The sequence below is a fragment of the Solenopsis invicta genome, chromosome 5 (genome assembly GCF_016802725.1).
Source record: "Solenopsis invicta isolate M01_SB chromosome 5, UNIL_Sinv_3.0, whole genome shotgun sequence".
Classification (NCBI taxonomy): Eukaryota; Metazoa; Arthropoda; class Insecta; order Hymenoptera; family Formicidae; genus Solenopsis; species Solenopsis invicta.
The window spans coordinates 19,095,607-19,119,386 of NC_052668.1; the positions used below are offsets into that span (position 1 = coordinate 19,095,607).

At 30.2% G+C, this 23,780-nt stretch overlaps 4 protein-coding genes across 8 annotated transcripts in view; 2 read left to right on the forward strand and 2 right to left on the reverse strand.

Annotated features, from left to right (window-relative positions):
• On the forward strand, window positions 1–13,082 carry LOC105205695 (dentin sialophosphoprotein). The gene is made up of 10 exons (XM_039449775.1): window positions 1–376; window positions 551–604; window positions 989–1,258; window positions 1,809–2,598; window positions 2,860–3,068; window positions 9,090–9,219; window positions 9,634–10,004; window positions 10,395–10,581; window positions 10,641–11,836; window positions 12,082–13,082. The coding sequence occupies exons 1-10, from the start codon at window positions 281–283 to the stop codon at window positions 12,547–12,549; spliced, it is 3,771 nt and encodes a 1,256-aa protein (XP_039305709.1). The 5' UTR covers window positions 1–280; the 3' UTR covers window positions 12,550–13,082.
• Window positions 7,165–9,861, reverse strand: LOC105205694 (mitochondrial import inner membrane translocase subunit Tim13-B). 2 transcript variants are annotated; one of them, XM_011175167.3, is made up of 6 exons: window positions 9,751–9,861; window positions 8,676–8,823; window positions 8,397–8,544; window positions 8,243–8,325; window positions 8,089–8,157; window positions 7,165–7,841 (listed from the first exon to the last, which is right to left on the reverse strand). In XM_011175167.3, the coding sequence occupies exons 3-6, from the start codon at window positions 8,444–8,446 to the stop codon at window positions 7,798–7,800; spliced, it is 246 nt and encodes an 81-aa protein (XP_011173469.1). In that variant the 5' UTR covers window positions 8,447–8,544; window positions 8,676–8,823; window positions 9,751–9,861; the 3' UTR covers window positions 7,165–7,797. The 2 variants fall into 2 exon arrangements, with proteins under 2 accessions (XP_011173469.1, XP_011173468.1); XM_011175166.3 differs by lacking the exons at window positions 8,676–8,823; window positions 9,751–9,861 and having other exon boundaries at window positions 8,243–8,544.
• LOC105205693 (venom acid phosphatase Acph-1) lies at window positions 12,675–16,815 on the reverse strand. 4 transcript variants are annotated; one of them, XM_039449781.1, is made up of 7 exons: window positions 16,632–16,815; window positions 15,010–15,132; window positions 14,825–14,941; window positions 14,103–14,316; window positions 13,655–13,863; window positions 13,103–13,444; window positions 12,675–12,970 (listed from the first exon to the last, which is right to left on the reverse strand). In XM_039449781.1, the coding sequence occupies exons 2-7, from the start codon at window positions 15,100–15,102 to the stop codon at window positions 12,692–12,694; spliced, it is 1,254 nt and encodes a 417-aa protein (XP_039305715.1). In that variant the 5' UTR covers window positions 15,103–15,132; window positions 16,632–16,815; the 3' UTR covers window positions 12,675–12,691. The 4 variants fall into 4 exon arrangements, with proteins under 4 accessions (XP_039305715.1, XP_039305717.1, XP_039305716.1 ...); XM_039449783.1 differs by lacking the exon at window positions 16,632–16,815 and adding an exon at window positions 15,822–16,028; XM_039449782.1 differs by lacking the exon at window positions 16,632–16,815 and adding an exon at window positions 15,789–16,028.
• The window catches only part of LOC105205853, a 14,426-nt gene continuing 4,721 nt past the window's right edge, over window positions 14,076–23,780 (forward strand). Inside the window, exons 1-7 of the mRNA XM_039449253.1 lie at window positions 14,076–14,203; window positions 21,048–21,336; window positions 21,662–21,782; window positions 21,928–22,038; window positions 22,284–22,549; window positions 22,817–23,100; window positions 23,342–23,550. Coding sequence (XP_039305187.1) covers window positions 21,678–21,782; window positions 21,928–22,038; window positions 22,284–22,549; window positions 22,817–23,100; window positions 23,342–23,550 — 975 coding nt within the window. The 5' untranslated portion in view covers window positions 14,076–14,203; window positions 21,048–21,336; window positions 21,662–21,677. The remainder of the gene's footprint in view (window positions 14,204–21,047; window positions 21,337–21,661; window positions 21,783–21,927; window positions 22,039–22,283; window positions 22,550–22,816; window positions 23,101–23,341; window positions 23,551–23,780) is intronic.

The following is a 23,780-nucleotide window of genomic DNA, read 5'->3' on the forward strand; positions in this document are numbered from 1 at the left end:
TAAATAAATGCTTTAGGTCACGTCGTCGATTGTTTAATTTAATATTTTATTAAGTTTTCTGATGGGTGATACACAATCGACCTCTAGAAATATCGAAAAATAGTAATTTCGATTCCAACGAGTTGACAGGAGGGAAATCTCCAGATCACGCAGTGGAGAGATAAGAAAAATCCCTAGGCAGTGTCGCTTCCGCGAAAAAGTAGACACGCGATGGAAAGCGTAAATATTTACATCTCTTGAGTGTTCGTTTCGGCGCATTTTTTTTTTAATTTGTATAATCATGATAGACGGGAACATCTCGATGGAGGAGGACACGGAATTGCGGGACCTGGTGGTACAGACCCTGGAGAGTAACGGCGTCCTCGCTAAGATACGGGTGCGTCTTTGGGAAGCTATGTTTCGCGAAAAGAAAAAATAAAAAAATATTCCTCGAGTCTGTAGGTTAGGCGAGTGTTTTCAGGGCGAGAACGGGTAGAAACTTCGGTTAAAATCATTACGATGTAGTTTTTCCTTTTTTGGCCTCATCGAATCTTTTTTATGATGTTCGCAGGCGGAACTCAGGGCGAGCGTGTTTCTGGCACTCGAGGAACAGGATTCTGTTATGGTGAGTATCGTCGAGGCATGCCACGATAAGACATAAAAAAAGAAAAGCTTGTTTACAAATATTTGTGTTCTGTTAGCTTTACATCTACTTTTTACACTTGCAAAATAAACGAGAGTGTCTTGTTCGTGAAACATTTGTGTCTTATATTTATTTCACAAAGTGAGAGAGACGAAGCAAACTATTGCATTAATTTTTATAAATATAGAATCTTTCTACCATTCTCACAAAAAGTAGATAATTTTTCGTAAATATTTTTTTGATATAAAAATATAGTTTTTAATTCTTAGATTGTTGCAAGTTATATGTATTGTTATTCATATGAAAGAAAAGAGAAAGATGCAGCATAGATTAATAGAATTGATAAACTTGAGATAAATGTTTCAGAATCCTGAGCCACTTCTCAACAAAACTGTAAAGCAGTACCTGTCTAATTCGGAAGGAAAATTATTGTTTTCCTTGGTTCGCGAGTTCCTAGAATACTTTGGTCTTGATTACACAATATCGGTGTATGATCCAGAAACGTACTTTGGAAAGGAATATAACTATGTAGGGAGAAATAAATTGTGTGAGGAGTTAGGTATCGATTCAACCGAGCCATTGCTGGGAGAGATTCTCAAGAATAGCATCAATGGTGCCTTCAATAGTTCACAAAAGGTATTTTTCTTAATTAAGTAAATCATTGGGATAGTTGTAATTGTTAATAAAATATGGACTTCTGAAATGGATTACTATTCTTCAGTTGACAGAATTAAATTAATTTGTTCATTAATAATTATGATTAACAATTTAATTCTTAATTATAAGTGATTAAATTTTTTTATTTTTTAAAATAAAATAAATTTTTAGTATTATTAAATTTTTAATCAAAATGAATTGATTTTAAAATAAATTATTGTATGTATTAATTTAATTAACGCTGCCTTCAATCTTTTAATTGATTTTTTATAAAATCAAAGTAACATTGACCAGGGCCAGAATTGACCTTGTTTATCCATCTATTAGAATCGATTTCTCTTTTATGCGTTATCTCAATGGTTGCAATACAAAAGTTTTAAAAACAAATTATTTAGTTTGATGTACATTCCAATAGAAATATTTGCATTGACTAAATTTATTTGTAATATTGTTGGTACTATATTTTTTGTGTTTTTAAAAGCAAGATATTTTAAATGAAAATATACATTTTTGTGCATTCTTTCTATAGAATAAAACTAGCAGCAGACACGACGAAACAGATGAAGCCACAACAAATTTCGCGAATGCTACATTCGAAGTGTCTGTTCCCAAAATAATCCACAATGAATCTGTATCGTCGAACGATAATGATTCCTCCGAAAAACTAGAGAGCATTTCCGAGCAGAGTCCAAAAGTTCCAATAAATGTGACAATAACGGACAAAAAATGCAAAGATCCGCCGACTGGCGCCGATGTCGTGACGGACACGTCGGATTACGATAAGCATCAATCTTCTCTCAGGGAGAGTACAACGGATACTGATCGAATTGAAGGTAACCGGAACAATAATGTAAATTTTGATAAGAGCACCGCGAATCCACACGGCACCCGCACGGTGACGAGCGACGCGGCACGGGAGACTGATAGTACCGTTACGTCTAATCAAACCAGTCCATTAAACAAATCCGAGTCCTTAATTAAGTTCGACGACTCTGTAGTGATCGACACGCAAGCAAATCAAAATGAGGATGTAACTAAGCAAAACAGTATAAATAGTTTGGAGCTAAGTATAGAGAATAATGTACAAAGTAAAAAGCCAGTTAATGCAGGAAGCAACTTTGGGAAAACGATTTATTTTGACGAGATAATCGTCGGCGGTGAACGGAAGAATGTTAGTACAATGAATAAAGCTGAGCCTTTTTTGGAAGGTTTGCCGACCATAAATCAGAAAGCTAATTCTATATTTAGCGATTTGCCGCCATTGAACGGTAAAAAGGCTAACATTAACGATCTAAAAGAATTAATGGACATTGGGCTTGGTAAGTTATAAAAAATATAATAGTAATATAAAAATCAGAGTTGGGTAATAACTAGTTAAAAAGTAATAAATAAAAATTAACAGGTTGATAACTTTTAACTTAGTTTCAAATGAGTTAAGTTTTAATTAACTCAATTTCATAAGCTTAGCTTTATTAACTTAATTAAAAAATATTTATCCAACCCTGTATAAAGATTCGACCTTTCTCATCTGATATGCGGTGCATAAATGTCTGAAATATTGAAGCGATACATTTTTATAGCTACAGACGGCATAGATAACTATGAAGAAGACTTTGTGTCGTCTGCGTCGGGTAGCGCAAACGAGCAAAGTCCCACTAAGGAGCCGGACAAGGTAGACAGTCCTCTTAAATTACGAACGAAGAAAGAGGAAAAGCCTCAAAGTGCCCGTACTGAAGATTTGAGTGAGGAAATCGAAGAGGTGGACGAGATCTTGAGTAGTACCTCTTGCGTAAGTAAACTGAATTTGAATTAACGCAAACGGCGCGGCACTATTACAACTACAATTGCACATATTTTTCTCCCGCATAAATTACGTAACTATACACATAGAATCGTTATATTTTAGCTCGAAGATATAAATACGGATAAGAATATATCAAACTTTGCGACGGGTATTACCGCAGATTATACATAGGGAATGTAATTTTCAATTCGTACTGCTACAGAACTGTTCTGTAGGAATTCTAGCGAGTTGTTCCTCCTGTATGTAATCTCATAAGATCGATATCCTATTCGCTAGAAATGTCGCGCGGATATCTATGCCGACTACCGTAAGATTCAGGAACTTGCAGAATTGAATCAATAGTTTCTGATAAAAGCACTGCCAAGCTGTGGCTCAATACTTATAAGTTTGCGCTGCAAAGAAAAAAAAAAACGTAGAAGGAAAATGTCTGAATGCGTATTTCCACACAGACGATACCATATTTTTGTACGATTTGTAAAGATGAGCTCTGAAACTGTCATAGTTTGCAATAACGATTTGCGTATTGTGAACAATCGTCATCTCTTTCATAGATTATCCGAGACATTGCATAATTCAGAAAAGCAATATGATTGGCGTGCCGTTATTAAGAAGCGTACGCAAAATGTATGTCTTATTATTTATACATATAAAAAGAGTATCTTTTCTGTTGTTCATTACAAAATTAACGAAACGGAAACGTGAAAAAATATATGTAGAATTAATGAGATAGCAGTTGTACAGTTATATAAATTCGCAATAATTTTGAAGCCTTTACTTTTATATTTTGATAAAAAAGGATAACACATTGAGCATTATGAAGTGAAGCATTTCAATTAACTTCAGACAGGCTACCTTCTACGTTATGTAAAAAAATATTAGTATTATATTACTCTAACAAGTATATTACGCAAGTGTTATGATAATTTATATATTGGAGAGTCGAAAAAAAGAAAGAACACACGAGTTACTGCTCGTATAATAGCTTAGTTATATTTCTCTCTCTCTTTTTCTTTTTTTTTAAGACTATTAGCATTTTATTATGTTTAATGAAATGTCTCTGCCCTTAATTTTACGACTGAACATTGTCCATTACCTCATTTTACATAAAGTTACTGACACGATATTGTAACAATATCAGGAAATCGTCCGTCTAGAAATGGATTGCCTAAAAAATCCATCAAATTATTTTTTCGAATGTTATGGTGCTAAGTGTTTGAAGCTAAAGTTATTTATGAGAGTTAACGTTATCTAAGAAAAAGGGAAAAAAATTAGGTGCTTATATATTTTCTTGCATCTATGATTCGCAGGAAATTAGTGGAAGCTAGACTAGAATATTAATTTTTGGGTAATACAGCTCGATTGAAAGAGAAAAAAGAACGAAAAAAAAAAACAGAACGTTTAAACGCGGATATTTTGTATTTTGCCCCCATAAGATGCAATAACTAAGTACAACTCAAGATGGATCAACTAGCTTGACAAATCAAAATCCTTTTGTAAAAAAACAAAATATGTATAGCCAGCCAGCTTTACGAAAAGAATTTTCATTGACGGCTAGACTACGTTGTAATATTGAAATTGTCTTGTTCGAACGAAGAAATTCCGTCGCTCATATAACTTTGAATTCAGCAAGATGGTAATTCATTGCATAGAAACTTAACGAAGGTTGATGAAGAGTCAAAGAAAAATACCCGTGCTCAAATACTTGCAGCATTTTTTACTGTACACTTGTATAATATTATACTTAATTATTATTGCTCCACTACATATATATAAATTATGAATTTACATTCGGTATGAATGTCACGAGAGAAATATTTATTTTGATAACAATTACGCGCGTAATGTGAGAGGAAGGGACAAATTACATAATAATTTAATTACAAACAGCAGATCCCTTATAGAAATGTATTACTGGTAGTAATAAATTTGCCAGTAATTTAAGTAATATATTACTTGTTTTAGTAATTTAAAAGTACTATTACAGTACTTTTAAATTACTAAAATAAGTAATATATTACTTAAATTACTGGCAAATTTATTACTACCAGTAATACATTTCTATAAGGGACGTATCTCACATTGCTACAGAAAATATCATTGGGCTTTTCGCGGGTGAAAGAACAAATGTTGGAAAATGAACAATATATACAAATTTTTCTCAATTAAATTAGATATAGAATTAAATCCAGTCCAGTCTATTTTTTTCACATCACACACACGTTGTATGGCATATTTATTTTTTCATCTTTACAAGTTAAGCTCTTATACTTAGTAATGTATAAATAAATTCTTAAAAAGAATTCTCATTCTTATTAATACATTTCATACGTGATTAGCACATGGCGCGAGATAAAAAGATGAAAACAATTTATCCCAAAAGGCGCGCAAGGTATGCGACAGTCCCTTCGTTTCAACACTGCGTTCGCGATAAATACGGAATCGCTTAGTTCGAACTGTCGTTTATCCCGATGTGTATTTAAAAAGCGAAGAAAACGGAAGAAAAAAAAAGCAGGTGTGTTCCTGACCAATCAGCGTGGTTACATTCTATTATCGACACTGTAATCTTGACGACGAAATTCAGGACTGCATTTAAACATTCCTACATTCTGTAGAATCTAGATAGACGAGAGATGGATACATTCCAACGTTACACTTAAGATAGGCCGTACTTTCGTTACCATTAGCACGCACGTTTACAAAATAAGTGTATCTCTCATCGTAGACTGTAAGATAATTTAAGAAACGTCTTTTTGTATTCGCTGCAAGAGCAGGCTACACAAAGGTTTTACTCTCGGAGTAACAAAAAGCTCGCCTTTGGTGAAACTATCGCGCAATACACCTATACATTGAAAAAAAATGTGTTTTGAAATTGAGTAAATATATTTATTTTTAGTATCATTAAGTTATATTTAAATAAATATTAGCAGATATAAAATAATTTCTTTTTAAACTTACAAAATATTTCTTTAAATTGAGGAAATGATATTAAAATAAATATATTTGCTGAATAATAAAATTTTTTCCAGTGTACCTAGGCGATTCTCGTTTAATTGTAAGACGGCAATATTGGAACTATACCTTGCTTACGTGTCTTTTGGGTTTTTCTTCTTCGCATGTTTGTAACGTAGATATATTTAGAGAACGCATATATGAAAACCTATCGGAAATGTCTTTGAAGACCACTGTAAACTGTATTTGTCTCGTAATGCTTTTGAATGTATTTACTCGTATATTCGGGAATGAACGGTATCTTCTTTTTGATATGATTGTTTGACGCAGCTTTTGTGAGAGGAACATATCCGACGCCGATTGTACATTAAATCAATAATTTTATTATTGGAAAATGTATGTACATATGTAACACAGTTTAAATGCACAAATTTCATGAATAGGCAAAGCTCGATATTTTCGGGATAGGTAGCCGTAGTTGGTCATAATTCACAGTTTGAAATTTCACGAATAAGATATTGATAATAATAATAATAATAATAATAACAACAACAACAACCTGCTTTATGGTACTCCCTTACACGATCGCAGATAATTATTTTGTAACCACGTTGAAACATTGGTAGCTATACCGTGCCTTTTAGTGTGTATGAAATAATTATAAAAAGAACGCAAATAATAAAATAAAAAAAAGTACTGTGGAATTGTGGGTTTTACGAAAACACCTATGTTACTTATTTATGATTTTCAAGTATGATGTAATAATATGTATTCATGTATATGTTATTTATTTTATAAAGATTTTTCTCTTTTGCAGTCGTCATTTACTTTCTTTTCCATCTCTCTTTATAATCCCTATATAAAATACAATTATACTCATCATCAATCATTCTCTCTTTATAATTCAGCCTTTTAACAATTTTTTGACTATAGAATATTAATCAAAAGTTATTGAAATTTAAAAACTATACTTTTTAGGTTTCTTTTTTTCTAAACGATCAAAAATTTGATTCGTGAATTCAAATTTTGGTTCTCAAACCAGCTACAAAGAACAAAATAATTTAACTCGTGACAGCTTACCTAGTGTAAATGGCCATATTTTGCTGAAATTAAATGAAGTAAGATTGATTCATACTTTTGCATGTATATTTATTAGAATTTCATTAATAGTATATAAAAAATTTGATTTAATTCTTAGTGCTCAGTTCTCTTCATCAAATTTGCATATAAGTACTATGAAGTGCGATTTTTCATAAGAATTAAGAGAGTGAATCAAAAATTTAATGTTTCAATCAATAACAGAACTGTATTCAAATTTTACATAGATACTTAAACAGAATCTGAACTTTTTATACTTTTGGTAATGCTTTGAGATGTAACACATACATCTTTAATAAAAGTATTTATTTTTATATAAAAAATGTATAAACTGGAATAGATAAGTGTGTGCACTTGCAATAACGCCGCATTATATGTTGTACTTTGATTTGTATTGTACATCATTTTTAAGCAATGCACCATATTAAATGCTTTGAAAAGAAAACCATATAATACACATTAAATCGATGATATCCACGATGATGCATCTCACTGGCCATGAGTATGAAGAAATATATTCCCATAAGCTAATGAACACTATGATACTGTAATGGTGCTATTAAATTACAGTATAGATAACAAATAACAATATATTTCCACAAATTTTTGTATTTACATTCTGTTGCTTTCTCTTTGAAGTCGTTCACTGTACGTTTTTGACACAAGATTAAACGAATCCATGTATCGATCCATACACATCGCTATGCATTTCTGTAAACAAATTATCAAATCAATTAAATCGGAAAATGAGGAATGTGATTCGATCGAGAATAGATTGGAAAAAAAAACAAAATTAACTATGTGAAATTAATTTAAAAAAAAAAGACATGTTTAAGACAAATTTCAAATCTATAAAATGTGAACCATTACATGGAACTTTGGAACTCGATAAATAGAAAGTCATTCTTCATTATCTCGGGTGAGCTTTTAGGGTTAGATTTCGTGGGGAAAAAGTTACCTGTTCCGAGCTGTCCAGCGAAGTGCCCGGTTTGCCTATGCATTTTTTGAAACATTTCTCCGTCATTTTCTGTAAATATGCATAAAAACTTGTAGCTTTCAGTCAGTCGAGAGGGAAGGAGCATTGGAAAGGGAAAGACATTGTATAACAATACCTGGAGCAGTTCTTGGGCATTGGCGACCGCTATTTGTTGCTTCACCTGCTGCACGAACTCCTGCTGCGAACTCGATAAGTTCCCTGTCGACAACGTGTCCATCTTCATGCAGTTTTCCGGATTGTATTTACGGTGATAAAACCGTAATACTCACGAAATTCTGTTGCCGTTCGCCCACAGGACCGCTTTGCTGCTGAACCACATCTAACCTAACCTCACCGGTCGCGCAAACGAGACCACGTGAAGATTGCCATGAACTGCAAGCCTCGTTCACACGGAACGATTACCACACGGAACACATTCTGAAAAGATAAAAAGTTTTAGGAAAATTGTTAAGAGAGGAAAGAATCTATGAGAATTTTGTATTTTTTTAGGAATTGCATTAGTTTGCATAATGCATTAATTTATTAAGTTTATTATAAAGATTTATAACCTGACGATACTGTTCATTGCATCTTCTTCACGAATCCAAAAGCATGAATGGTTAATATCAATCACTCGATTGAACGCCCAATCGAAAGACGCGACATTGCATCATGCGGAAACTGTACACCGGCTTTAACAATCGCCTACAACGCCAACTAAAAAAATTCAAATTTTTGAATGCGATAAAGGTTACGTGTATACGGTGTATGTTGTGAGATGTTTGGATCAATTTGGATGTTAAAGAGTATTAAGAAACATTTGAGAGACAGAAGTTGCAGCTTTATTCAATAATTAAATAACGAAGAGAGAATTAAGAAACCATGACAAAAGCGAAAACTCGGCAGAGAACTAAAAAAGTAATGACAAACATTGGCAATTAATTTCAATACATATTTAACGTTTACGTTTCTCACTTTTTTAGTTGCGTAATAAATTGGAAAATTGGTTTCAAGATCCAGCGAAAGATCAGAAGTCGAGACAAATGATTCTTTGCAGATTACAGCAAATGGTAAAGGAATCTCGTGATGAGAGTCGTAATTCAAATGACCCAGGTGAGTTTGGCAAAAAAATTAATCCTTGGACAGTGCACAATATTTATGATACTCAAAAATATTACTATTTATTTTTTTATTAATAATAAAATGTTTTAAAAATTTGTATAAACAATATACAATTATACATTTTTTATGTAACGAAGGAAAAAATCATAAAGTATTTAACGTTTGTTATTAAAATATAGATGAAATATTTTAAATTTTATAAACATTTTTATATTTATGATAAATCTTATATGATCTATTTAATTGATTCAATCTAATCACAAAAATAATTATAAAATATTAAAATAATTATTACCAATCTTTTATAAATATTGTGTGCTATCTGAAAAATTACTTTACTGTTTGCATAGATTAAAAAAAGTAATTAAATTATTAATTACATTTTAATTTGCATGCTTTGTACAGAAAATAAGAGACAATCATCCTCAAGTAGAAATATTGTATCTTGTCATACAAATGTTTGCAACAAAGATTTGTGCAATGACTATGTGTGTTACCGTTGTAAACATTTTTTGGAAATACCCCGTAATTTGTCTCAGCCATGCAGAAATGGAGCATCCAGCTTTCAATGCAAGAACGAGTTGAATTTAGTTCAGGCTATTGTCTGGTTAAAGGCCTCGATTGCAACTGCCTCTCAAATACCACTTGAACAATTGCAACAGCTATTTAATAGACTGTCGATTGCACATGATGAACATCATTGTGAAGATGAACCTACTGATGCTGAACAATTGAGATCTCCTGTGGAGCTACCGACACATAATAGGATAGCCCTTGTAATAATTTTTCTTAGAATTCTTCAAATAATTTTTTTCAGAATTTTTATGCAATTTTCAATTTTTAATTTGTATAAAATATATTTATATAAAATGTATTAGAAAAAAATATAGATTTCCTCTGCACCTTTAAAAAGTGTTTTAAATGGTATAAAAAAATTTGAAAAATTTTTTTATACTATTTTTACACTATTTTTTTCCTTAGTTTTCTTTGTCTATGTAAATTCTGAAATATTTTAAGATTTTTAAGTTCTCTCATTCTACAATTTCTGAAGAAAGCTTATGAAATCTGAAGAAGTTTAAAATATTTTATTAGAAATCTTTATAAAAAAATATGAAAAATTCTTAAAAATGTTTTGTAAGATATGTAGTGAGAATTGTTTTCTCTAGGAAGGAACGAGGGATTCCGGCGAAGCGTTGAACTCTTCAAATATTTCCATCGTGACGTACGATACATCTCAAAATAAGCTCAGCGGTTCATACACAGGGTCTGAAGTTACACAAAATAAATTTGTTAATTTTGTGTCGACGAACAATTTGAATGAATCGCCTATTGTGTTATCTTCAATAATTGAAGGTAAGCAACTGTTACTGTTGCGGCGAGAGGAAAAGAAAGTTCTGTATTTATAATTTCAGGAATGGATACGGAGTCAAACTTCAGTGAAAATCTTGAGCATACTATCAATATATCCTGTAGTATACCTGAGCATCAAAGCTTTGATTATAAAAATAATAAAGAATATTTGCCAAGAAATGCCAGTATCAAGCAGATAAACGAGGAAATAATCGGGAAGAAACGTAGCTTCGAAAAAAGTCACACTGACGTTTCAAATAATCATGTATTTAATTCACCACTGAGAAACCAATCTGATTTATTTGACCTAAAAAGTAATTTTATTGGAGAATGTAGAATCTTAATGAGAAGCCAAAGTAATTCTGTCAATGAGGTGTCACAATCTAATGGCAGTCCAAACAATTTTATTATAACTCCAAAAAGTTTCTCTCAAGTGTCAAATAATCTTGGTGATGATCCCCTCCTACTTGATGATTTTAGTCCTTGGCAAGCATGGAATTGCACAGCCGGAAATTCAATCGAGGACAGCGCATATAGTACTTTACATATAAACAATCAATTTAATTGCAATACTATAGTAGGAGAGGGACCCACTGCCGCTAATAAACACATACCGGATACTGAACAATCTTGCAAAAAGAAGACTATGAATAAGACACAAGAGGTCTTGCGTTTGACTAACGAGACATTGACATCCAATGATAGTCCGAAAAGTCTTATCATAACTCAAGAAGATATCTATCAAAGGTCATGCGTTCATAATGATGAGAATTCCAAATTTATCAGTATTTGCGACGAGCAAATAAGCGATATCATATCGGAAATTTCGGAAAATGATGCTCCAGTGACCGCGCAGTTTATAAATTCGGAAAATAGTATTGCAATGCCTTACGAAAATCCATTGGAAATGGAAAACAACAATGAAGACGAAATGATTTCTGCCGATTGGTTGAACTTCACTCTGGAGTCGTTATGTATCGATCGTGTAATTCACACACCGATCAAAGTGATCATCTCGACGCTCTGCGACAGGGGAACGGCGGAGGAGTATTTAATAAGAGAACGACAAAAAAAGAAGCGCAATTGTTGGAAAGGTAGTTTGGAGGAACAAGCTGTAAATGCAGTACTCAATATGTCTGATATTCTTACAACAGAGAAAAAGCCCAATGTCTGTATAGAAATAATTATGAAGGAAATAACGAAAACTTTGAACGGGATGATGGCACGGAGACAGTCGTATAAAGTACATATTACTCAGGTATATATTACATATTATTACATATTATACATTTTTTATATTTACAAATATTGCAGTCAATAAATACAATAAATATCATAATGCACATAGACAACTTAGAACAAATATATATACGTGAACAAAATATATATATAATATTTTCTATGTATATAACTGTTATTAGTAATGTTTTAAACTGATTTGAAACAGAGTGGAGCACAATTTTGTGTGTAATACAGTTAGATAATAAATTATCTTTTTTCTAGACATCTGTGTGGATACATTGTGTACACATGATTTTGGAGTTTTGTAATTCATTACCGATATGCGTCAAGGTGATCGATTATTTGATAACGAAATTAGAATCGTTTCGATCTATATTGACCAATGCAGAGAAAGATCAGAAGAAGACCTTTGCCATGATAAATCAAATGCATCTCGTATTTTACATGTTAAACATCACTCTACAAAAATATCGTACAATTATACCATGTGATGAAAGATCTCGATTTGTGGAAAAAATGGTACCACACGTCGCAGATCTTTGGAAAATGTGTTACATTGACAAGGAGCTCGAACATGCAGGTATAGACCTGGATGCCGCGGAGAAGCGATGGTTAAATGTTTTGGAAAATAGTATGGTAGTTTTTCCGAAGCATTACGTGCAATTTGCCGAAAAATCGCTTTCACTAGTCCATGTGCTAATCTCACAATCTAGCACAAGGGTAACATAATATTTAACAATCAAATTGTATACGAATCGACGAATAGAATTATGTTTAAAATGTTTTATTTTACATTTATATAAATGTAAAAAAAAATATTTACATTTTTTTTCTAGTTATATTACAATATAAAAAACGCGGTTATTTAACTTTAAATATAAATAGCTACAGAAAATGATAATATAATAAATATTAAATTTTTGTTCCAATTAGAAACGGATTTATTGTAAATCGATGAGTTAAATTCTTTCTCCGACAATTGATCTTTCGTTTTTATTAAGTTCTCAGTAGACCAGCCACATAAAGATCGCGAGTCCCGAGGTATTAGATCGATAGTGGCGTTTATTAAAGTCTGCAGTGGACATATGTCCGCGCAATTTGGCAGCGATAAAACAATTATTGTGTCGTCGATGTCCGTATAATAATTAATCTGAAATAATTTCAATACTGTTAATTTTAGTATTATACAATTTGAGTATTCTTAGATAATGTACATTTGAAACGAGTTATCAAAATTAAAATAAAATACTGTAAACGATAAATAGGCTAAGCAAAATATTACCTTTATTCCGTAAGTATTCGTATCATTATCGAAGTACAATTCAAATATTAACGCAGCCGCCTCATTAGGAATATGAGGCGACCAAAGATTAAGATTCTTCAGAATCCCAACGATGTTTCTCGCGTCTCCGCTGTATAACATCATTTTTCGTTCCTTAGGTATATCACCCACTATATACTTCAGGGAATTACCTATAATCTCTCCTAAAAGGGTTCCACCATTCAATTGCCTCTGCAGAGGAGTCATCGAAAGTAGATCGTACTCCAATAAGGTGACGTTGTACATTGAACCATCAGGAAATACGTCAGTCGCCCAATTCGGCAACATATCATTTCTGTTTGCCTGATTATTTTTATTGTTATGTAATATTGAAATAAAATTATTATACTAATAGAACATAATTTATGAAAATGCAAGGTAATCTCTGATGAAAATTTCATATTAGAATTTTTCATATTTTTTTTCAAAATTTTTATATAAATTTTTATATAAATTTTAGAATTTTTTAGAATTATATAATTTTATAACTTTTTTTTTATTTTATAGGCTTACCATTGTTTCTAAAGTAGCATACAAAAGAGCCACGTCCGATGGAATGCTGATATTTCTTCCAGTGTATTTAGAAAGATGATCAAACAAAGGTTGGTACCATGTTAATATCTCCCTCGTTTCGTTTGTTTGCAACACTTGATTTATTTGTGAAATAAAATTTGGGCACAGAAAACCTAGCATCAATGTATCTTCTTTCACTTTCAGATAGTCTGCAAGAAAATATATCAATGTTACGTAAGTAAATAAATTTAACTTTTACAAAAAAAGCTTAATTCGAATATATTGTTTTTACAATTAGATTTGTTATATATCATAATTAATTTTTATGAAATAATTTTCTAAAATATACTTTGAGAAAGTATAGTAGAAATTAATTTTGCAGTGTATGTATTCCAATTTAAGAAATTGTATGGAGACAAAAAGAAGAGAATTCTATTCTTTTTCTGACCATTTGGTATTGGTTGCCAGTGAAAATTTTCAATCCACATTTGATCTGTCGCAGGAGGCCACAAGGCAGTGTTAACAAGTTGGGCCGATAAGATGGACAAGGTATGTTCCGTCGTTTGTGTCTTTGTAATTTCAGGCGTATATATGTCGCCTAAAAATTTGTCGTAGGCTTTGCGCAAATACATCCCAAGATTGTACAATTTTATCTCAGAATCCTGTTTGATCGAGAAAGTGATAATATGACTTATATACATTATCACCTATATACACACTTTTACAGAAAATCAATATCAAACATTAGCATCAGATAAAAACTAGTATATTCTATTCAACAATCGTTGTTTTATATGTAAGGAAAAAATTATACTCTTGCTTATATATGGAACAATGATAATCTTGCTTACATATGACTTAATCTTCTTTAAAGAATTTGATAATGTTAGATTACAGTATAATATAATATTTTTATTTGAGAATATAATATTTTTCTTGAAATAATATAAAATTGTATAAAATTTCTTTGTGTGAGCAAGTGTAACGCCATGTAATCACATTTCAATATTCAAATTTTATAAAGATATTCTCAAAATAAGAATGTTCTTTTTCTATTTGTGAATTGAAATCAAATCTCAATCTTTGATATCAAGTTAAAAGATTAATGTCAAATTAGCATAAGATTAATATTAAATGTACATCAAAGAATTATATTAATATTTCACGTACCATTGGTATGTTTATTGCGGCAGAAATGAAGGATTCGTACGATAAAGTTTCCGGGATGCTGGTCTCGTTTATTTCCGCATCGTTTTCCCACGGCGCGTACAACTTATGTGCGAACAGCTGCGACCACATCAATAGGAACAATACATTTCTTATGTATTAATTTACATTTAAAATGAGATACTTACAACTTGCACTAATTTTAAGTGTGGCATAGCTAAACTGGGAAGTACGCAGATACATATTGCGAATGTAATGCAAATAAAATGTAGCCTGGCCATTGTCTTCAGGAGATCAGTATTAGTACAGCGCTTTAACAATAAATATAAGTAATAGGTATAAGGAAAAAACCGTTGAAGGTGTTCAAATTGTTTGTCAGCAACAAGGAAGGCATGATAATGTGATACGGAGAATTTCGCGAATGTTATCCAGGAAGCACAACATAAACACAATGAACAAAGAATCGTTATAAATAATTATTCAAGAATTTATGTAATATATTTTTATTTAGAAAATTTATTTTTCTTTTTCTTTTTAAAAGATTTGTTGGTACACAAAAAAATTGGTATTAAATTAACAAGCAATCTAAATTTTCAGCAAAACAATATTTTATTTCAATATTACAATAAACAATATTTTTTATCTCTTAATTTATGAAAATTATTATTGAATAAAAATGAATATATTTTTCTTCATAAAACTATGCAAAATTTCTTCATGTGTAAGCAAGTTACATGAGTTTAAGATTTTAAAAATTTTTAAAGATTTCATATTTTTTTCTATACATGAGACAATGATTGTCAATTTGATTAAACTAATTTTTTTTCTGTTCATCTTTGTTTCTTCTGAATATTCATCGAGAGTCTGAAAATATTCTTATAGCACAGCAAATTTTTCAAAACATTTATTTTAATCAATTCACATAACATTGTCTTATTTTAAGCAAACTATATATAAATAGAAAAACCGAACGAGAGAGATTTGATTTATGATATTATACGAGTCGTCATAATTTTAGATAAGAATTTTTCTTTATATTTCCGTCCACATCCACAAAAATCATAGTCGGTTTGCCACGACGCTTCCGAAACCATATAACATCCGCAGCTTACTGATAAATGGACAGATCCGTCTTATCAAAGTTGTACAGACGTGCTGCCAACAAGTCTATAATTCTTGTACTATGTTTATCTGATCGTCATTATGATAGAATTTAATTAATAATATTTAAAGTTTTGTATCATTGTTAAGTTGTTAATTATTTCAAAATTTGGATAGAATAAATTATCCAATTACTGACATGTAGTGTCTCAAATACTAGAAATTTGATCTTAAATGCCTTTTTATGCTTTAATAAATTATATGTGTATTTAATTTTATTTGAATTTTTAAAGAATTTGTTTATTATTATAATATTTTATTAAAAGTAAGACTCCAATCTTTTAATTAAAGAAAAGATTTTGATCGGTTTTCCAGTATTTGGGACAATGTCAGTAATTGAGTTATTTATTTAAATATTTTTATTTTTATTTTGTATCAATAATTGATCATTTTCACTGATATAGTTTGTTTACACACCCAATCAACTTGATAATTACACTTGGATTACTAATGATAACAGATTTTATTAAGACAACATGTGAACCTGACGTCAACTTATTTAGAAATAAATATTTGGAAGTGGCAGCAATATACTATTTAGAAATACTTATATTTATAAGAAAATTGATAACTCAAACAATTTTGCACGGAATTTTGCTTTGCACTTTTTGGTTTATTTGCAATTTAAATATCTTTTTTCTATACTCACTACTCAATTCTCGTTTCTTCTCCTCGGAAAACTGCATTGAAAACGGAACAAACACTGAGCGATGTAATTTGCCTGCTGATTTTACTCGTACTAGTTATCTTACCATATGTACGAAGATAACAATCAGTAATTTGGTTGACGAGATGAGTTAGTCAAATATTCAATTCGAAAATTTATTTTACAATCTAAACCGTCTATAATGAACAGTAAAGCACATTCTATTAAGTGATGCAAAATCAAAATTTAAAAGAGTTATAATTAATTCATATGTTACATAATTTTAAATAATTGTGAACCAAATATATCATTATTCAACAAAGCTTACAATAATTCAAATATTTTCAAACAATAAAAAATATATATTTAAAGTTATAATATGAACTTGATAAATGTTTGTAACTGCAAATATCATACAATTTATAGCTACAATACATTTTATCACTGTTGTTGAGTACATTTCTGCAAAATGTGAAATTGTTGCGAATATTTGCAGCTTTGATAAAAATCATGTGTTTTGCTCGTGATCTTGATAATTATTAACATCCGGAACGTAAATTGTGTACAGTATTTGCAAAAACATAAAATTTCAACGGTTCTAAAAAAATGTCTTGCTACGCTGACAAGTTTATTTACGTTAGTAATTATACAATAATTAATATTTTTCAATTCAGTAATAATTAAAATATTAAGTCATAATTTTATTAACTACTAAATTATTATTAATTACGTGGCACTTACTTAAAGTAATTAATAGCACAGTTGACTTTTATAATTATATACCTCTAATAATTTATATGTCGATAATAATGTGCGTAATTAATCTACTGATATCTGAGGCATTCCATAAAATCCATGCATATCGTACGTGATACATGTAAGTGTATAATTCGTAGCAAGCGTAAGAAAACGTGATCGTCGACGACGATACACATTAATTACAGTATCACGACAAAGCGTTAGTCGGTGTGTTTCACGCAAATGCTAATGATAAAGCTACAGTGAAGGCCGAAAATAATTTCAGTATTAAGAATTAGCCATTTACGATAACGTCGTTTGCACGTGTCGCAATAGCGTTTTATCGTCATAAATTGCAAATTATTTCGTCGAATTGCGTTATTGTATATGTCAACACAATTTGCAGAAACGCTATATATTTGTTTCAACTACAATATTTGCATATAAGAATATTGAAGAGATATTTTTATATCATTTGTTCTATTTTTAAGAATATTCTATTAGAAAAAATACAAGAACTGCACAAACTCGAAATTTGGTATATACTTTGTTATTGAAATGTTTTTTATAAAATTTTGGCATTTGTAAATCTATAAAAAAATATCGTTTTACTGTTATTATGATTTAAAAGACAGAAATTGTGAGAAACAAAAATTTGTTTGAATAATTTTTAATCCATGAAATCCAAACTACAACCAAATTAAAAAAATTTTACAAAAATAATAGTTTTTAAACAAATTTTCTTTTTTCTTTTTTAAGACTTTTTAACATATAATTTTAAATGTACGATGTATATTCAATACTCTCTCTGTAGAAACAGTCATTCAATATTTAGTTTATTAATTACTATTATTATTATCCATAAGAAATGTGATAATATTTGCGATAATAAACAATTTTTTTGATGATATATATCAGATGAGAAATCGGGGGCTAATTGATTGTTCAAATATCATTAATTGCGATTAATTTTTGATTATAATCAGCACAAAAATAATGTGACCAAATAGGTAGGATATAGTAGAAAATTGGAATTGTTTTTATCCAAAATAATTTATAGGTTCAAAAAGAGAAGAGAATATCTAAAATATCTATTTTATTAAAATCTATCATTTAATTTAATCACAATTATCCGTTTTTATATACATATATTTCTATAAGATTATTTTATCTTTAACGTTGGACTACAAACGTTGTGTAACATCAAATTACTTAGGTAATAACTGATTACTTAAACGAACAGCGCTATCGTCATAATAGTACTAGGAAAAGCCGGAAAAGCCAGAAAAGCATGAAAATCATGATCGAGTCATTCTACTGGGTACCCCCGATTTGCATAATTCACAACGACTGATTCTTTCGCATTCAATACAGCTTCTATTTTATCACAAGAATTATTTTGCGTCATCTATTTTAAATAATTACTATAATATTGAAATAAAGATATAATATTTTATGAAAAATAAAATTATCAAATTCTTTAAAGAAGATAAAATTATATATGAGCAACATTATCATTATTGAAGCAATAATGATTATACATGAAGCAATAATTTTTAAAGAGAATATGTCAGTTTTACTTCAACATTAGTATTTGATACTGTTTTTTTTTGCTCAAGTAGAATAAAGGCATAGTGATTTTTAACACTTCATACAAAATTTCACGAATAAGTTTTGACACTTGTCAAACATTTATAAGACAAATTTTTCGTATTTGTGCACTCGTTCGTACGACATTCTAAAAGTATCCTTGGAATATGATTAATTATGCTAATTATGTATGAAGACTGTTATCGAGTAACGATGTGAATGGCAAATTGATGCAAATAAATTGGCCAAGATAAACCGATCCACGTGTATTTTCTAAATTAAGAATCATTTTTATTATTAAACTTCGTGCGTAACGCAGATATGTAAATATTAGTCGAATTGTTAATGAAAAGCTAGCCGCAAATATCCGCGCGTTTATGACGTAATTTCGCAGAAATTTTTTTATCTCTCGAGTTTTTATTAAAGTTGTCTCTATCGAAATTATTATGATTACATCTCATGCACAAATTGTGATTGCATCGTTATAGATGATTGTTATGAAAAAAAATCACGTGAATGCAAATTATGTACATTTTTCAAAGCATATAATCATGGTCTACAAATTATTTTAATATTCACAAGCGCATAAATGCTTTTGAAAGTACGAGAAATATGTTTATGATAAATTTTTTTTTTTTAATTAGTTATTCTAAATCATAACATTATTTTATGCTTGAAACACTGGTTTGTTTCAGATAACACATTAGAATTAATTAGGCAATACAATATACATAATTTGTAATAATTCTATAATCCATTGTAGACTCATAAGTTATAGGGCATATGTAATTAGCTGATGTTTATGAGAATTGCTTATTCGTAACTTTATTTAACTTCAACTTTGTACGATAATTTCATACTTTTACAAATGATAACATATTGTTACGAATAGTCAAATGGCCTTCTTACTTTTGCGCAGGTAAACACGCAATTACTCAACTGTTACATTCATGGGTCATAGTAATTAATTATCTTGTCATTAGTTGTACATATTCATACGGATGACATGCATTATCTGAAAATTATTCTCTACTGCGTTTGCGACCTAGTTTAACGATAGGAAAATATACACTACGTATTTTGTAAATTCATTGCGCAAGTTTTCTGAAAATATTCTCTTTCAGAAATATTTCTTTCCACGTACGTTTGAGAATACGAAAATTGCATCAATGTGCAATCATTGAATTACGTGATAAGCGTTATTTTCTTTTATATATAGCTTTTATTATCTATCGTTCTCTCGAAGCTTATTTCTCAATACTCAAATCTTTTCAATTTAGCACTCGTTGCTTAACGTTATTAATTTACGGCGTTATTGAATGACATAATGCAAACCTACAAATATTTTTCAGCATTATTAGCACGATATTTTAACGCTATGATGTGCGTTATTGCAGTGAAAATAATTATACTTTGATGCAATTTTTGCATTATCGAACATATAACGAACAAAAACAATTGAATTGTTATCATTACGTTATATAACATCAATTTTATTAAATGAGTAAAGGAATCGAAAATGAAAATTATAAAATCCTATGTGTGTGGCGCGTTTTATACATATTTTACGTATATATAATAATATTAAATAATCGTTTATCTAGGTGATAAAGAAATATTACAACGTTACATAATTTATTTAAATTTGTAATCAAATTATATTTCGGTTAAGAAAAAAAAAAATTTTTTTTATGTTAATTACATTTTGTTTAACATTTAAATTTTACTTATTATTCTTCCGTTCTTGACGTCATCCGCGATATTTTAAGAACGACACTGTTGTATAATTATACAAAAATAATTATAACCTGCTCCAAGCTCTGGTATTTTACTTTACTCGACATTCCCAAGATACTCGTATAATTTCTTCGTAATGCTCGGCGATTCACTCAATCCTTGACGCATCTGCTTCCCCGCAATTAAGTCGTAACGTGCATTTTACGACGGGAAGTCCTGCGGTCTCTAGATTTCCCGTCACGGTTTCGCGCAAAGCAAATTACAACTATTAATATATAAAAATATTATATGTTAAAGTTAAAAGTAAATTTTGTTAATTGAGAAATGGAATTTATTTTTTTAATGTGATTTTAGACAAGAAATGAAATAAACTTCCCCTTACATTCGTCATAACATCCACGATACAATGTCCGATAATAATGACTCGGATAGGAAGTACAATATGGTGGGGTGTACGCTCTTACATCTTAAAAGCCTTTTGTGCTATGAGAAAAAGCCAGTACCCAATTAATCCTTACGATCAGTAGTTCGACAGATTTACTGATTTCGGTTTAACGACAAGTGCCAGTTGATAAAACGCTGAAGATAGTAATCTGATTTCCGAAGAACGCTATCAGATTAACACTATCATAAATACATACTTGTGAGTTAATTTTTATAATTTTTAAATTATTTTAAAATATTTTATAGATAGGACAATTATTCGTACACATAATAGAATACCAAATTCTAAAGCTAGAACTTGGCTATGATAATAGTTATTATAATAATAAAAAGTGCTGCTTTGCACGCTATGAATTAAAGATGATATTAGAATAAAATATTTTTATTCTAAATTATTGTACAATACACATACCTAAATAAATATAAAAATTATCAACTTTTTGATTTTTGAAAATGCTTTATTAATTAATGTTTATAGATATTGACAAAACTATAGATGTTAATCTAATCGCATTACATTTCAGATTGCGCATCGACAAGATGGTTTCGTGTCATATTTTTGTTACTTATTTATCGATTGCTATTATCAGTCTGAATGCAATTTTGATTACAGCCTCGCCGTCTGAGCTTAAATTAATTAATGTGGTAAGTGCACTTTAGTAATGTTACTGATAATTTAATAGCGTACACACAAATTCTTTCTCTCTAACAATTGAAATTGTATTGTTTTCTAGTTTTCATGTTACACGCGATTGCTGTGTTTAATGCATTTTTATTTATCTTCTTGCAGGTATTCAGACATGGAGATCGAACACCCGATAACAATGGTCGCGAAATGTTTCCGAATGATCCGTATATAAATTATTCCTTCTATCCGACAGGTCTCGGACAATTGACCGCAGTAAGTACAACATAATATATTATCTAGAATAAATTGTTTCCCGTGAAAAAAATTAAGAAGTAATATACTTTAATATAACTTAATTTTGATGAGATAAAGTTGTGTAAATTTTTGAGATGCTTATTTTTTTTGTAAATCAAGATTTTAAATTATTTTAATGTTATTTTATACATAACCCTTTTTGTATTTTTAAGATTATTGGATATTTGATAACTAACTCATCGAATTTATGTACTTTTCTACAGGAGGGCAAGAAACACGAGTATAGACTGGGAAAATTTTTACGTACTAGATACAATGACTTTCTCGGCAGTTTATACACCCCAAATCTTGTCGTAGCTCGTAGTTCGGATTTCGAAAGAACAAAAATGTCTCTGCAACTTGTTCTCGCTAGTTTGTTCCCGCCGAAATATTTACAGCGATGGAATCCCGCTTTAAATTGGCAACCGATCCCAATGTCATATACACCACGTATCGATGACAATATCATCTTAGCTGACGAGTGTCCGCAGTAAGTAAGCAAATGAAACAAGTGACGATTGAGAAATTAATCAATAAATGGTTTTATTATTAAATGTGTTTTTTGTGTATTCAATTATTTCAATTATATTTCAATAATATAATTAAAAGATATTTAAAGAAAGATGTACTTTTATATTATTTGATTTTTAATCATATAAGTTTGAAAGAAATTAATATAATTCTAAACAATATATTCTAATATATTTTAACAATCAAGATAAAACGAGATAACTCTTAATCTTATGATTGTCTTCAGGTTCCTCGCAGAATACGATCGAATATTGAGCTCACCTGAAGGGCAAGCGAAGATCGGCCAATTCAAAGAACTGATGGGCAACTTGACGAAACTGACCGGGAAAGAAATAAAGACAGTAGAGGACCTTTACTTTCTTTATCAGACTTTTATAGCCGAGTCTTCCTTGGGATTGCCTCTTCCCGAATGGGCGTATGACTATTTTCCTTATGGACAGTTGTTCGATGGAATTGTAGCTTCATACAAACTTAATAATTTCACTCCTTTAATAAGAAGATTAAATGCTGGTGAGTCACGCTTATCTTGACAAAAGCAATTTTCGTTATTTAATAAAATTAATAATTGTTGAAATATATGTTGAATTCATAAATTAAATTTGTCATAAAGCTTTCTCCGATTTATTATAATTATGATAGATTTATTAGAAATTAAATCACAATTCTTAGAATTTTGTTGTTATAACGTTATGTGAATTTTAAATTGATAAAGAATCTGCCACAGATAATAGATAATCTTACACTTTTTCAGGTCCAATGATCCGTACTATGACGGACAATATGATAGCTGCGCAAAATCCAACCGTTGCGCCGAAAACGAAAATTTATTTATACAGTGCTCACGAAACCAACATTGCAGGTATGTTGCACGCGTTGGGCGTGTACAAGCCGCATGTACCCGAATATTCTAGTGCAGTCATCATGGAACTGCAGCAGATCGAGCAAGAGTATTACGTGAAGGTAAGTGTTTTTATTATTCAAACACAAACAATAGTAATAATTGCGCACGGAAAGAACAGTTTTGCTAAAGTATTTGAAAATATAATCAAATATAGATGTGAAAATATTGGTGGGCCATTAAAAAATTATGAAGAATACTGAAGAATATAATAAGCAATGCTACGAAAAGTTTCGACATTTTAGTAACCAGAGTTTGAGCATGTTCTATATAATTATTTTGATGGTTTAAA

What these genes read in the sequence shown, in the direction of transcription:
- LOC105205693 (XM_039449781.1), bottom strand. Translation starts at nt 15,102, where the DNA reads ATGGCCAGGCTACATTTTATTTGCATTACATTCGCAATATGTATCTGC. An exon ending in CCGCAATAAACATACCAATG is followed by an intron (nt 14,317 to 14,824) that starts GTACGTGAAATA and finishes TCGATCAAACAG; the next exon opens with GATTCTGAGATAAAATTGTA. An exon ending in ATGCTACTTTAGAAACAATG is followed by an intron (nt 13,445 to 13,654) that starts GTAAGCCTATAA and finishes AAAAATAATCAG; the next exon opens with GCAAACAGAAATGATATGTT.
- LOC105205695 (XM_039449775.1), top strand. Translation starts at nt 281, where the DNA reads ATGATAGACGGGAACATCTCGATGGAGGAGGACACGGAATTGCGGGAC. An exon ending in AGGAACAGGATTCTGTTATG is followed by an intron (nt 605 to 988) that starts GTGAGTATCGTC and finishes TAAATGTTTCAG; the next exon opens with AATCCTGAGCCACTTCTCAA. An exon ending in CCTTCAATAGTTCACAAAAG is followed by an intron (nt 1,259 to 1,808) that starts GTATTTTTCTTA and finishes TTCTTTCTATAG; the next exon opens with AATAAAACTAGCAGCAGACA.
- LOC105205694 (XM_011175166.3), bottom strand. Translation starts at nt 8,350, where the DNA reads ATGAAGATGGACACGTTGTCGACAGGGAACTTATCGAGTTCGCAGCAG. An exon ending in ATGCCCAAGAACTGCTCCAG is followed by an intron (nt 8,158 to 8,242) that starts GTATTGTTATAC and finishes GCATATTTACAG; the next exon opens with AAAATGACGGAGAAATGTTT. An exon ending in CGCTGGACAGCTCGGAACAG is followed by an intron (nt 7,842 to 8,088) that starts GTAACTTTTTCC and finishes ATTTGTTTACAG; the next exon opens with AAATGCATAGCGATGTGTAT.